We start from the raw sequence: 13,574 nt of genomic DNA, 5'->3' as shown, positions 1-13,574 counted from the left end.
TGACAAAGAGACTTTCCCTCCACATGGAGGTTCACAAGATTATTTTTTTTTTATGAATATTTCAGTTCATTTTCTCACTCTAGAGAGTAAATGATCATGTTTCAGAATATGAAGAAATGGAATGCATGACTCGCTGTGCAGCTGTGACCATATCATTTCCAATTTACAATATCACGCATGCGCACGTGCATCCATGGCAGGGCTTCAGTAGAATTCCTCTGCCTGGAATGTGCACTTCCCCAATCTTATTTTGATCTGTCGCCATAATCTTTCCGTCCTTTCACGCTCCTAAAACACATTTTCTCTGAGAGCTCCTTTAGCCGCCCCAGCTAGCCACTTCACTTAAAATGTAGAGTGGATGGCGTGTACATGGCATCTGAGTGTGGTCTGCTGCTCCTTCTCCATGTTCTCTAGAAATAGGACATGAGTAACCGCTCTACAGGAACAGTGTAACATGGCCGACGTTGGCAGCCAGAAGTGCTTACGTGGCAATACACTACTGTGTGCCCCCGGTCTATATGGAAGTGGATTGAACACGTGTATTGACTTACAGTATCTGGGTAAACATGGGTAAATGTTTGAGCAAAGCAGTAAATTTAAGGGAAATTGTTCCTTGTTAAGTCTATGAGCCTGAATGGAGGCTTGCACCGAGTACTAGCATTCCTGCCAGCCATTACAGCTTATTACGATAACTCTATCTTTCCAGGAGATAAAAACCTAGCCTTGTTGCCATTTGCCAGCTATTACTTTCGCTAATTATACTTAACTGCTTCGAGCTTATCTCCACTCCTCCTACACCATTGAGCAGTTATTTTTTTCTTTCCCCTTAACACAAATTAGAGGTGGAGTGGGAGTTGGAAAGGGGGAGACAGATAAACAGCACAGGCAGAAGTTCATTCAAGTGTTATTGCATTTGTGACTTGTCAAACAGTCTAACTGGAGCCTTCTAGGCACCTGCGGTCTGTTAGATGGATGCAGTTCAGAAAAGCATCGGCTCACGTAATGACCTCGTCTCGCCGATGTGCTCTGTAGTCGTGTCTACCGGAGACGTGAATATCTTCTCAGTGTTACTGTAAGGAGTTAAAATTGAATACTGTGCATTCAGAGAACGTAAGATAACCAGAGGTCATGCTACTGCTCCACGGTCGATACATTTAAGGGGTGAGAGAATAGGAAATACGCATGCAGATGTACAGACCATCTTAAAAAAACCAAACCAAGCCAAATTGGAATTTTCACAGCAAACCCACGCAGAGCAAACCTCATCTGTTTCACCACTGACCATATCATCTCCATCCACTGCAGCCAGTTACCACTGAGTGATTCCATCTCCAGCAGTCTCAAGATGAACAGGAAATTAAAATTTCAAAGATCTGCAGTTAGGATAAATCAATGGAGACAGATCAATGTTCATTGAAATTTCATGAACTTTGAGCCAATACAGATGAAAAAAAAAACCTAGACAGTAACAGTCTCCAGCAGATATTGCTCCTGCAACAGATAAAATGTAATTAACACGGTTAAAAGGGAGCAATGCTACAGATTGCACATCCATAATTTCAGACTCCCTTCATATCGGCTGTGTTATTAGAAAGGGCCAAAGACACCTGTTCAATCCTCTTAGATGACATCTAAAGTATGTGTGCCACTTCTCTAAGGACGACGGCGGACTTTCACACATTACCGGCCAACAGAAATCAAATGGGTTCCCTTCACAGCTGATTGCAAGCGCAAATTAATATTGTAAAATGAAGATCAATACATGGACGGGGCACAGATCGATGGCGGCTAAATTACGGCCGCTTTTTCCCCCTCATTCAAGATGAGTTGTGTTTTCCTCTCAAAGTCAATACCGTGCTGCCTCCCTCATTCATTTCTCAATAAACTTGCCGATGAATTTCAATCAAAAGGCGGCAGCGGAGGAGGAGGGGTGTGTGGAGTACTTTTAAAGCCCGTTGGGTGTGGATCATACTGAAAATGGGGCAAGAAGAGGAGGTAGAGAAAAGAGGAGGAGGGGAAAGATCCTCGTCTATCAAGAGCCCCCCTCCCTGCCTCCTCTGTCTGTCTTTCCTGTGGCAAAGGACTGATGCTGTGACTTACTGAGGACAATCCATTTTAAGAGCCATTACAAAACAGACCTCTAACGATACTGTGGGACAAAAAGTGGGTCCAATTAAAATTAAATCAATGAATACCATTCTTACTAAGAGACAAAAAAAACACACCGCCATACTTTCATTTTTCTCTTGAAAGATACCCACAATACGTTTCACAGTGAGGTGTAATGGAGGAAAATACATGCTCAACTGCAAGTGCTTATTTCAATCAATTTCCTGGAGCTGGATTTCACAGGTCACTTGCTGATAACACGCTGTGGAATAATGCCACAGCGTGCTTCTCAAAGCCTACCTGACAAGCTGCCTGACAGTGGGGGAGTGCGAGCACGTGTCACGTCAGCCCTCTAATTGGACACAAGGACCTTCCTCCGTGGAACCTTGTCGCGCTCCACACAAGCTCACAAGGCCTTCAAACCGGGCCCATCTAACTTGGCAACGAGTGTCTGCTCCACTCCTGCGGAGCTGGTGCTAAATACCAGAGTTGTAATGAGACAGGCAGGTATGGAGATAGGGCTAGTGGATAACATGCTTTGACACATGCTAAAACTGTTGTGCCAACTGGTTACAACCCTCTTGACTGTGGCGATGACATTTATAAATGCCTATTTCATCCTTACTTGCAGCAGTTCGTACTGCAGGGTGACTTTACAACAACAAAAGGATCTGCAGATACATTTCAAAGTGTCTCAAATCTGAAATGCTGTGCAGTAGATTTAGATACTTTAAATACACGATGCTTGTATGAAGCATTTGGTGTGCGTTTGCGAGTCCTCCTCTAAAACTGATTTGTTTACATACCTCTGTGAATGACTTTGATTATAGCATATCTTTGCTGTAGGCCACACCCCATCACTGACCAGCAACCAACCAAGTACCAAACCCAACCCTGCAGGACAGGAAATGAAAAGGAAGCTCTCCATCTGATCAGCTTCTGAGTCTGGGACTTCAAAGTGACAGCAGGGCGTAGAGGAGACGTAAGGATAGGCCCGATTCACTGGCCGAACAGCACAAGGCCCTATCTGATGTGCTCCGATAAAGATGTCTGCGTTTGTTTATTTCGTTTTTCGGGGGGGGGGGGGGGGGGGGGGGGGGAGAGGAGGCGAAGGCTACATAGCAGTTGTGTTCCTCTTTCTGAGAGTGGAACAGGAAGTGAGAAAAATTTTATTTAGAAAAAGCTGGAAATCACTATTTACATATACGATTTGCTGCACTGAGGTTTCATTTGGGGTGTAAAGACATAGGAGTTAAGATATTGTTTTGACCTTCATGGAGTAAGACATTGTAGTTGAAGCTTAACTAAAAAGAGACCTTACTCCTGCACAATGAGCATCTTCCTTTTCCATCCCTTACAGGGCTGACATTTCTTGATCTCCACCAGTATTGAGTGAAGCACACATGACCCCTTTGTCCTTATGTTGATGAATGACTGCCTCATACCCATTTTGTCAGATTTTGGTGCAGTGGAGTCGATAGCGTCACCTTGACAAGGAAAGTTTGTGATCCATCAGCCCTCAAGGCTGTCTGGCCTCAACTAAGGCCTGGCAAGAGCAGCTCACTGTATGGGGCATCTCCTCCATCCAAAAATCCTTCACCCAGTATGCTGCTATCGTGTGAGGTCGAACGAGTGGCTCCTATTACTGCTGCTTTACAGTGAGGAGGAGAAAAAAAAAAAAAAAAACACTTGACTTGTACTAATAGCTGGGAAGCCATGCTGGTCACCAAAGGTCTGAAGACGAAGCACCCTGTCAGTGCCCAGCTTGGGAAATTAGCAAATAATGTTCCCTTCCCCCTGACAAATGTGTGACAGCTCGCCTTCGCCAATCATTCTCTCCTAACGTTATGATGCATGTCCTGGATCCCCACTGGAGGATACAGGCGAAGTTTACTGACCCTCAATTTACCCATGACAAATGGGGTCCCGGTAAATGTGCGTTTTCTGGGGCGCGGAAGGGGTTCATTTTAAGCAATCCTGGTTATGTGGATGTCACTGATTAGGATAAATAGTGGCTGAGTGTGTTAGGACTGCTTGCAGAACCATATTACCAAGGGCCTGCATCGTTGCCCCTGGAGGGGAGCTCTCGTGGAAACTTGGCCAAGATAGAAAACCAAAAGCTCTGATGCAATTAGGAGCTTAAATTGGATGAATTGTGCGGTCAACGTTTTTATTTATGACTTACTCTTTCATATAGCACTGTAACAATGCAGTAAAAAGGTTAAGATGCTGCAAATTAGGCTGAAAATTGATACGTTTTTTTAAAGAAATCATCTCATCAAACCAGCATGCACTGTTGTAGTGCAGTGCTTAATAAAGTGTAAAGTATAATAAAGTATTGACCTTAGGTACAGCCAGGAGTTTCTCCTCTTGATTTTCTACAACCTTGCGGACAGTTGGACCAATGGATAACCAATACATGGATTAAACAGAGGACAAGCTAGCAAGCTCCAAGGGACAACATTGTGTTAGAAGGTAAAAGGTATAGACTGAGATATAGCAAAAATAGCTGGCATGTCTTTCCTTTAAAGGTGTGCCAATAACGGTACAGAAGCAGTCAGTAAACTACAGCCTACTAAAGTTTTATATAGTATGTCTGTTTGTCTCATTAGTGCTTTAAACATTCAATAGTCAATGCCAACAGGAGTATTTGACATACATTACAGGGAGCTCTCTTTTTGAGAATGGATTGTGAGTTTTGGAGCCGTTCCAGGGTACTAACCCGAGTGAGGACGTGTCCCTCTGCTGTTCGAATTGGCTGCAGTCTCCTCTGTGTTGACTCTTGGTCATTTGTGATAATTTCTTAAATTGAGCGAGTTAAATCTCCACAATTAGGGTGGCGGTGCAAGAAGAGTCAACATGAAAAAAAAATAAAAAGGTCTAAAAAAGGCACTCCTCTCAAGCCGTGCTCTCAAGTCACGCTTGAAGCCGTATGCTTTGATAACTACACCTTTGATATGCACATGTTGCTCTCCAATATGACACCGGAACATTGTGTGCCTTCTAAATAGCACTGTGTGTCACTGCATGCCCATTTCAGTTCCAAGTCATTTGCTATTGTAACTGTGGGTCATTTCAAACCTATTTGCTCGTGTAGTGCTATATATTCTTTATTTTTTTCAAGTGCAGTAACACAGAAGGAGAAGCTATGGTTTGAAATGAGCTGTTTCGCTCTTAAATACATGATCCACTCTCTTGCGCTCAATGCATCAGCCCATTCGCATTTTACTGTCGGAGAGAAGTAGCTAACATCCTTTCACCTAGCAATTACTGTACATACGGAATCAGTGGTACCTAATTGTGGCGTTATGCGTTCTGCTCTCTTTAACGGTTTCATTCTCTCAAGCGTCAACCCTTGTACAATCAGGGTGAGCCACACAGGGAATAGCGGAGCGGAGGAGCCGGACCCATCTATTCGTGACTTTCTCTTTTAATTCAGCGCACTAATCAATTGTACCACCGTTGCCTCCAGGGGTAATTGTATCTTTATACTAACTGGAAGTGAGTAGGAACCCAGCGAAGACAGGGAGGAAGAATAGAGGGGGGGGGGGGGGGGGGGGGGGGGGTGAAAAATCAACAAAGATAGAGAGAAGGGGACACGTTTCCCCAGTAAAACCTGATGGTAATCATCCCAATCCGCTTAGCCTCTGTGACTAATGGGGTCTGTTCTTAAGGGACCTGGTACTTTCACCAGGGTGCTATAGAAGCCATTAATGTCTTAACTTATACACCTTCTCTGTGCTGTGCACACAGGCACACACTCGCGCACGCACACACTTTTTTCCCTCTCGCTCGCTCTCACAGTCTCACACAAACAGACACACATACACTTACGCAGCCACAGTACACTCCTGTTTCATTATCCCGGTGCCTTGTTGGCCTCTGCTCCGCTCCTGCTAGGGAGGTTAAATGCAGGAGAGCTGGGCCAGACTGCACGGTTGGAGGAGAAGGGGACGGATGGCTGGGGGTGGTAGTGGTGGTTTGGGGAGCGAGAGAGGGGGGACTTGATGAGAAACAGCTGCCCCGGGATGGAGGGGTCTGTACGGGGGTTTCCGAGGGGGAGGAGGAGGGGGGGGGCGGGGGGTTGGGGGGTCCAGGCCCTTTGCAATTCTGCTGCGCTCAAGGCCAGAGCTGTGCTGGAGGCTGGGGGAAGTGAGAGTGCTTTGACGCGCCCCCGTTTTATTCTGCCCATCAGAGTTAGAACAGACAGAGGCTTCCAGGTCAGACAGGCTCTGACCCCCGCAACCTCTGTCTCCTCACCAATGATGACAGATAAGACCACCACTTCCCTCTGTTAGCCAAGATAATCAGATCCCTTACTTATAGTGTGACACACACACACACCCCTTCTCTCACGTCTCTCCCGTCTCTTTGCACACTTCCTCTCCCGTGAATTCCTATTGAACACACATGAGAATAGCTTCTGACTCACTCATGCACTTAACCTGGATACTGCTTTCCTAATCTGATTCATAAAAAAGAAAAAAATGAAACCACATTTTGCTTTACAAAATCAGCAAATTAGCAGAAAGCAGTATCTGTCTCGCAACAGGGCAGATGAAGAGAATTGGCAGAATGAGATATCCTGACAGCTTGAGTTTAACAGAGCTTGGCAGCACCCCTTGTATGACGGCAAGTCAGCGGGGGATCGAGTTGCACTTGTAGGAGCCCCTCCACGAAACACCTTTTTCCCTAGCAGTGCAGATCTCACACTTTTAACATTCAGCAAGCAGGGCCCTGGTTAGTTCATTATTAGTGCCTGTACTTGGTGCTGAGGAGCTCCATCTAGACAGAGTGAGGAGAGAGAGGGGGGGGGGGGGGGGGGGGGGGGGGAGAGGAAGAGGAGGTTTTGACTCACCAGTATAGACAAATCTCCCAGGGGCACCTTTGCAGAACTGCTTGGACTTGTAGGACAGCGTGACTTCCACAACTCCGGGGATGTGCCGAGGTGGAGTCTGGACACGGATGGCGTGTGGAGTTATCAGCTAGATTACAGAGGAAGAGAAAAGGAAATAATGAGACCTCTGAAATAACAAACTAGAGAGTCTGTATCCTTAACGCTATTGGCTAGAAAGTTAAATAAAACTAGCTGAATTTCACACTATAACTTAATATTAGTCAAATCTATAACTCCAAAAAAGTACATCATACCTCACTCCATACGAGCATGGTCCCGAACACGACTTGTAGGCCGTCGAAGAAGTTGTCCCCTATGATGATGACAGTGGCTCCTCCGGTAGTCCATCCCTCACTCGGGCTGATCGCCTTGATGCACGGGGTGGCTGCTTATCCAAGTCAAAGAGAAGAGCAAATTCAGCACCTGAGCTTTGACACTCATCCCTGTGTCTCTTTCCACATAGACACATCACTGTATCACCACCATGTCTCTCTCACAAAGACATGTCATGGAAATTGCCTCTGGAAGAAAAAAAAATGATGGATTTTGTCCTTTAAGGCATGAGAATCAAAATCATTTATCAGCGCGCTGGAGTGGTGTAGTTAAGCAGACCCTTCAAATGGTCCACTTCACAAAGGCTAAACGCCGGGCTCGCAAGGAAAATGATTTGATGGAGCAAATTATGTGTCAGGGCAAATGCAGCTATCAGAATTGATTAAGCGTGCATCCGCATGTACAGTAAAATTTCAAAGTTGAACACATCTTAAATGAGTCAAGAATACGGGCTGTATAAAGTGGAAATGACAAGCTAAAGCTTTGCTGGTTCACATTATTTCATTACCTTTGTTCTGCATATGCAGCACGGTTGCAGGCACACTGAGTGTAGTTTCAGGTTTCATAACGTGAAATGCACTCGTGAATTATTCAGATTGAGTTTTTTTTTCTCTCTTTGTGATCGATTCAATCCATTTCATATTGTTTATTACAATGCTTTTCATCTGGCATGACTTCTGCTATGTAGCTCTGCCATTCATCAACAGTCCGGGTTGCTATTATAATCTAATTTGAGTGATCTGGTGCCTCACATTCACTGTCATTTGATGCATTACCTTAATATGGTGTTGAGCACAACACCGTGTTTACAACAGAAATAGCATGACAGCGAGACATAAAATAGCAATATCAAATTTAATCTATTTCCATCAATATCTTTTAATACACTATGAATTGTGCATGTTTTTCCTAGTCCTCAAAATGTGAGCAACTATTTGAGCAAGTTCCTTTTCTTCTTTACAAGCTCGGTTCTAAACCTCTATTATCCTTTCCATCCAGTAAGTAAATCACAGTCGGTCATTGTTGTATGGATCACCTCCGACAAGACATCTCTCTTTGTTTGCCTTGCTGTTGGGTCTGTTCAGGTCATGTTTGCTCTCTCTCCCTGCCCATAAAGTGCACACACACACATTGGTACTACAGGGAATCTGACTTTAACAGGCGCTGTTGACTTCATGCTAATCACCTCGTACAGATTTTCATTTGTGAGGCCTGGAGGAGTGACATTTGCTTTCCTTAATTGCGAAGCGGAGCGTCTGAAAGAGGACCAACCCTCTATGGGCATGCTGGCCCCCCTCTAAGGGCCTGACCTTCATCAGTGTGGACGATTACAGCAAATAATTCACCCTTCAAAATTACTGTAAACAAATTGACTTTGGGGATGTGAGAGAGGGGGGGGCAGGAAGGAGGAGGAGGCAAGAAAACGGCCTGATGGTGACGGTGGCTGTTGGGGGGCAGCTGCAGCCTGAAACCTACGCCCGGCATACACAAGCGCGCATACACACACACACACACACAGACGCGCAGCCTCGGAAATCCCAGTGCCCCCTCCCACACACAGAAGGACCCATGGAGAGGCAGCGACTGAGGCCCTAAGCCGTCCACCCTTCTGCCTAAAAATTTGCATATGTCTCAATGCACAGGCAGAGAGGGGAGCATGTGCTGAATGGGGACCGTGGCGAAGTGGATTACACAGTCAGCGCAGGCGATCTGATGACAGACACGCACAATGCCCCCTCAGCAGATGATAGGCATCATGAGGAGTGGACGGATGAGGATGCAAAGAGCCAGCTTGCCGGTCTGGGTGTTGCATCACTAAGTCTTTACAAACTTTGCGCTACAGTAGAGGAAAATTCACTCCATTTCAATTCATATGTCAGAGCTTGTTTTGGGGTTTTTTTTACGCTAAATTGTTACCGTTTTGTATGTGTGAGTGAATTTATTTCAAGATTCACTTTGCTGTTAAATGACCTCAGGCAGCCGATCTGTGATCCGTCCTAATCTTTTTCCTCAGTGGTTAGGGCTAGCCGTAGAGGACGTCAAAACTGATCCGAGATCTGAGCAGAGGAGGTCTCAGCTCTAGTATTGTGACACTCAAACAGGTCTGATGTGGCCCTGCGAAGCCGTCCTTTGTTCTGCCTGCTGAAATGTGTTGTAATTGTGCTGTGGGATGTCCAGATGGTCGGTTGATAGTGCAGCTGATGGGATTATACCTTTTACCTCTCCCTGGGCCATCTGTTCCCTTTGACTCTCTCTCTCGCTCTCTGTCTCTCTCTCTCTCTCTCTCTCTCTCTCTCTCTCTCTCTGCCTCTCACTCACTCATACTCTCTCCTTCACTTTCTCCTTTCCCCCCCTTCCTTCTTTTCTCCCTCTCTTTCTTCCTCTTAGGCCCAGCAGTCTGGATTCACTTGTCTTTATTGCATAAACCCTAACAGCATTACAGCCACTTGGCATGCAAATGAGGCAGGCGCTGCAGGCTCTATGCTGAGTCTCCTATATTGTCTGGGGCTCTATAATGGTGAAACTGAGCTAAGGAACGTGTGTGTGTGTGTGTGTGTGTGTGTGAGTGAGAGAAAGAGTCTGTGTGTGTCGCTGCTGTGCTGTTCGTGTGTGTTTTCATATGTGGGGGGTGACGCTGTGTGTGAACGACTCCGCTATTTGTGAGCGTGTTTATGCACCTTTGAGCCTGAATCTATACATGTTTGAGTGACAAGCAGCCACAAAGCACATTCGTGTCTGAATGCATAATATGCTTGTTGTGCGACAGTACACACAAGTGAAGAAAAATGTCACATGGTGATATTCAGTCTGTCAGATCACAAGCTATCCCTTCTCTGCGCCAATAGGGGGCAGCACCTCTTGATCCATTGCGAGCAAATCGGTGCAAGTGCAGTGTTGGCTGAGAGGAAGGATGCCTCTCTGTTTCAGCCACACAGGGAGGCAGTCAGCCAGCCAGGCAGGCAGGCAGGCAGGCAGGAAGGCAGGCAGGCAGGCATATATCTGAGGCCTCTCGCCCAGTGAACTCCCGTGAAAGAATGTGTTGCTAATTTAAAGCACGCTGTCTGTGTGCCTGCTAGTTGTCAGTGCACTGTGGACGACACGGCCTGAATTACATTTTATGACCGCTCCTTCTTTTCTCCCGTCTCTGTTTGTTAAAGGTGACTTTAACGAAGCCAGCAATTGTTGTTGATGCATGTTAAATTAGTTTGTTATGGAGCTGAGAGCCTGGGAGGGAGGGAGAAAGAAAAAAAAGAAAAAGGATCTCAACTTGTGAGAGCACACGCGGTTTATGCCGAGGGAAGGTGTATTAAAGTTATTAGACAAAGACGTGTTCAACTGGGCGGTTGACACTAGCTTCTTTACGGGGCGTCACTCTGCTGCTTTGAAGAGTGTGGTGAAGAGAGGAAGAAAGGGATGGGTTGGGGTAACCTGTAAAGAACACAAGCACACACACACACACATAGACACGAAAACACACGGGATCCCATGGGAGAGGGGGAACATGGAGGCGAGGGCTCAACCTCTTTAATTGCTCCCCTCATTAAGAAACTGGTTGCTAGGCGATCCACACCTATCGTGTCATAAACGTGAAACACACAAACAGAACGTCAGCGAACATAATGACTTTGGTGCTCCGGGCAGGACTTTAATTATTTGATTTTGTTCTCCAGTAGAGGAGTCATTAATAAAGACAAAAACAAATAGATTAGCTTTTCCCCCACTAGGACTGGAGAGCACAGAGATATATTAATTGTCTGGTCTTTTTTTTTTTTTTTTTTTTTTTATTAGTCGTTGTTGTATTAAACATTACATTTGCTTTTGGTGATAGAACCATTAATGCCCATTAATGTGTAGAGAAGCTTGTTTTAGTCAGTGGTGTATATAAACTGTTTGCCCAGCCATAATTGGCTCTTGAAATCTGAAGATAAGCAATTTGCACAATTGGCCCAAGTCAGTTCTCTCCTTTTTTTTCATTTTTTTTTTTTTCACAATCTTTCAGCCGCATGTGCTCCCATCTGCGAGTGGAGGCCATGAGGGTCATAAGGTTATGTTTAGTGCATTTTACTTTTTGGATTTCCCATGGTTTGGTGGTCCTTCTTTTCTCTCTTTTTTGGCTGAGCAGGCAATCAGTCTATCATATGGAATCAGTTGGAAGAAAAACAGTAAGTTCTGTTTTTCTCATAGGCCGCCCCCCCCCCCCCCTCCACACACACACACACACACCGTCAACCCACCCTTCCCTCCCCCCTCCCTTCTCCTTTTCTCTTTCCTCCCCCTGTTTCTGCTCACTCACAGCTAAATCTGCAGAACCCAATGACAGGAAATTGACCTCACAGCCAAATTCTTAAGCAATTTGATCATGTTTCACAAAGAGCTTTTAGGACAAATGTAGGTGCATTAGTAGACTGGAAGTAGTGTAACATTTTAAAATCGTGAATTAGAGTATTATCCTCATCATTAGTGATATCGACATGATAAAAACAGAGTGATGCACACTACTTCCAGTCAAGGCACAGCAATAGGTGTGATGGAGGCAAAAAGCAACTTAAAAAGCAAAAATGAAAGTGACGGAGGAATAAAATAAAAAAAACTAGAAGCAACTATGTCTGTGATTTGTGAAATGGGTGGATGTCTAAAAGAAACTATAAGAAAATGTAGCGTAGCAAATTATAGGATGCAAAAATGTGCCTACCATTCTCCAGATAAGGAGGCGTACCTTCTGAAGGGTCGAGTCTGCGAGCCCTTCGCCCATGCTTGGAGTTGTTGTGTACGAACATGTTGTCAGAAACAGCCAAGACATGGCCGTCCACATTGACGGTCGTCGATACGACAACCTGCAACAAGAGTGAAGGTGAAACATGCATTTTAATACATTGTGATATCAAAATGAAGACATAGAAATATAGTTTTACAGACATTCTCGTTAATGCTGTGGGGTACAGGGGGGACACATGAACGCTTTAGAAACTCAGCTGTGTCCGGGTACGTGGCCCGTGTGCTATTGATTGCTATTGTCAAACCTCTTGAAGCGAATGTTCTCTTTGGACATATCGCATTACAGTTCCCCTGCTTCTCAGCCATTTTGTTTTTGCTTTTTAGTGTCTTGCATTTGTGTGCAGCTAATTGACTTTTCAATCACTAAAATACCATTTCCGTTTACTGTCATCATAGCCCAAGCTCAGAATTATTGATCAGCTTGTCCATCTATTTGAGGATGGAAGGCCTCCCTTTTAAAATTTACTGGAGTCATTAGCAACTGAACCGTGCTCCATCCCATCACTCAACAAACATTTTACTAGGATCGGATTCCAAGCCACACTCCATGTTTCATAATGCTTATTTTTGTTGTTGTTTTTTGGCTACCACATCTCCAAACAGTGAGCCGCATGTGAATGGCCAAAGTGTTTTCTGAGCCGGAAACAGAGAGCCCCTCTCAGGTTTGCTTCGCCGGTAAGTGACCTCGGTGTAGCAGTGGAATTTAGGGGGGCGCTTTTTTTTTGGTTGGTTTGGGAGGGCTGTGGGGCTGTAAGGGGGAGGGGGGGGAGAGAAGGGGAAGTGAAAGAGCTCCATTCTTGTGAGCAGGTTCAGAGCTGGGCCAAGCTGAGGATGATGGATTGGGCCCTCTCTGGCCTCCAGCTGGTTTTTGGGGGTAATAAGTGGAGTGGAAGGCATGCAGAATACACAACTTTGGCCAGAGAAACACCTATGGTGGAGCATCTGGAAAATCTATTTAGGGGGAAATAGCATACTAACTGTTGGACTGAAGACGAGGGATGATCATCAGCGAAAAAAATCTTGTTATTTTAAACTTAATGTTCATGTTTTAGTTTCACAAAAAAAAAAAAAAAAACGTATTTCTCGCATTCCTTTTGACACACGGGAGTGAGAGGTGAAATCCCTTGGTGGCTGTCATGCATCAGTCCACATTCACCCTGAGGGAAGATTTGAGGAGGCAGGGGAGGTCTGATGGTGGTGACATCAGGAGGGGACACCCTGTCTTGTCTGTTTCATGTCTAGGTTTCCTCCTGGAGGATGCTGACTTGTGTGTCTATCACAGAACAGTGCTGTCAGTGACGGACGCCCTCCTGCAGTTTGTCGCTATCCCGATAGGACAAATCACACTAAACTCTCACTGTTTCACCTTGACCTAGTGGGCTGCTTGTGGTGAAAGTGTCTGGGTAGAATGGATGTACAGTCGGATACATGGATCAGTAAGGGGGGGGGGGGGGGGGGT

General features: G+C 45.4%; 1 protein-coding gene across 16 annotated transcripts in view; it reads right to left on the bottom strand.

The window, feature by feature from the left end:
- The window catches only part of LOC142931811 (transcription factor COE3), a 65,121-nt gene that overhangs the window by 11,884 nt on the left and 39,663 nt on the right, over nt 1–13,574 (bottom strand). For 5 of the 16 annotated variants that reach the window (XM_076075923.1, XM_076075915.1, XM_076075918.1 and 2 more), the window contains exons 8-10: nt 12,057–12,174; nt 7,261–7,394; nt 6,968–7,094 (exon numbers count right to left, since the gene is read on the bottom strand). In XM_076075923.1, the coding sequence (XP_075932038.1) occupies nt 6,968–7,094; nt 7,261–7,394; nt 12,057–12,174 (379 nt within the window). Of the gene's footprint in view, nt 1–6,967; nt 7,095–7,260; nt 7,395–9,676; nt 9,683–12,032; nt 12,175–13,574 lie in introns of all 16 variants that reach the window. The other 11 variants (XM_076075916.1, XM_076075919.1, XM_076075925.1 and 8 more) reach the window with 4 other exon arrangements.

This window comes from Anarhichas minor, unplaced genomic scaffold (assembly GCF_050575085.1).
Source record: "Anarhichas minor isolate MPS153535 unplaced genomic scaffold, ASM5057508v1 ptg000054l, whole genome shotgun sequence".
NCBI lineage: Eukaryota > Metazoa > Chordata > Actinopteri > Perciformes > Anarhichadidae > Anarhichas > Anarhichas minor.
The sequence above is the reverse complement of the archived record's forward strand: the minus strand, read 5'-3'. Positions and strand labels throughout refer to the sequence as shown.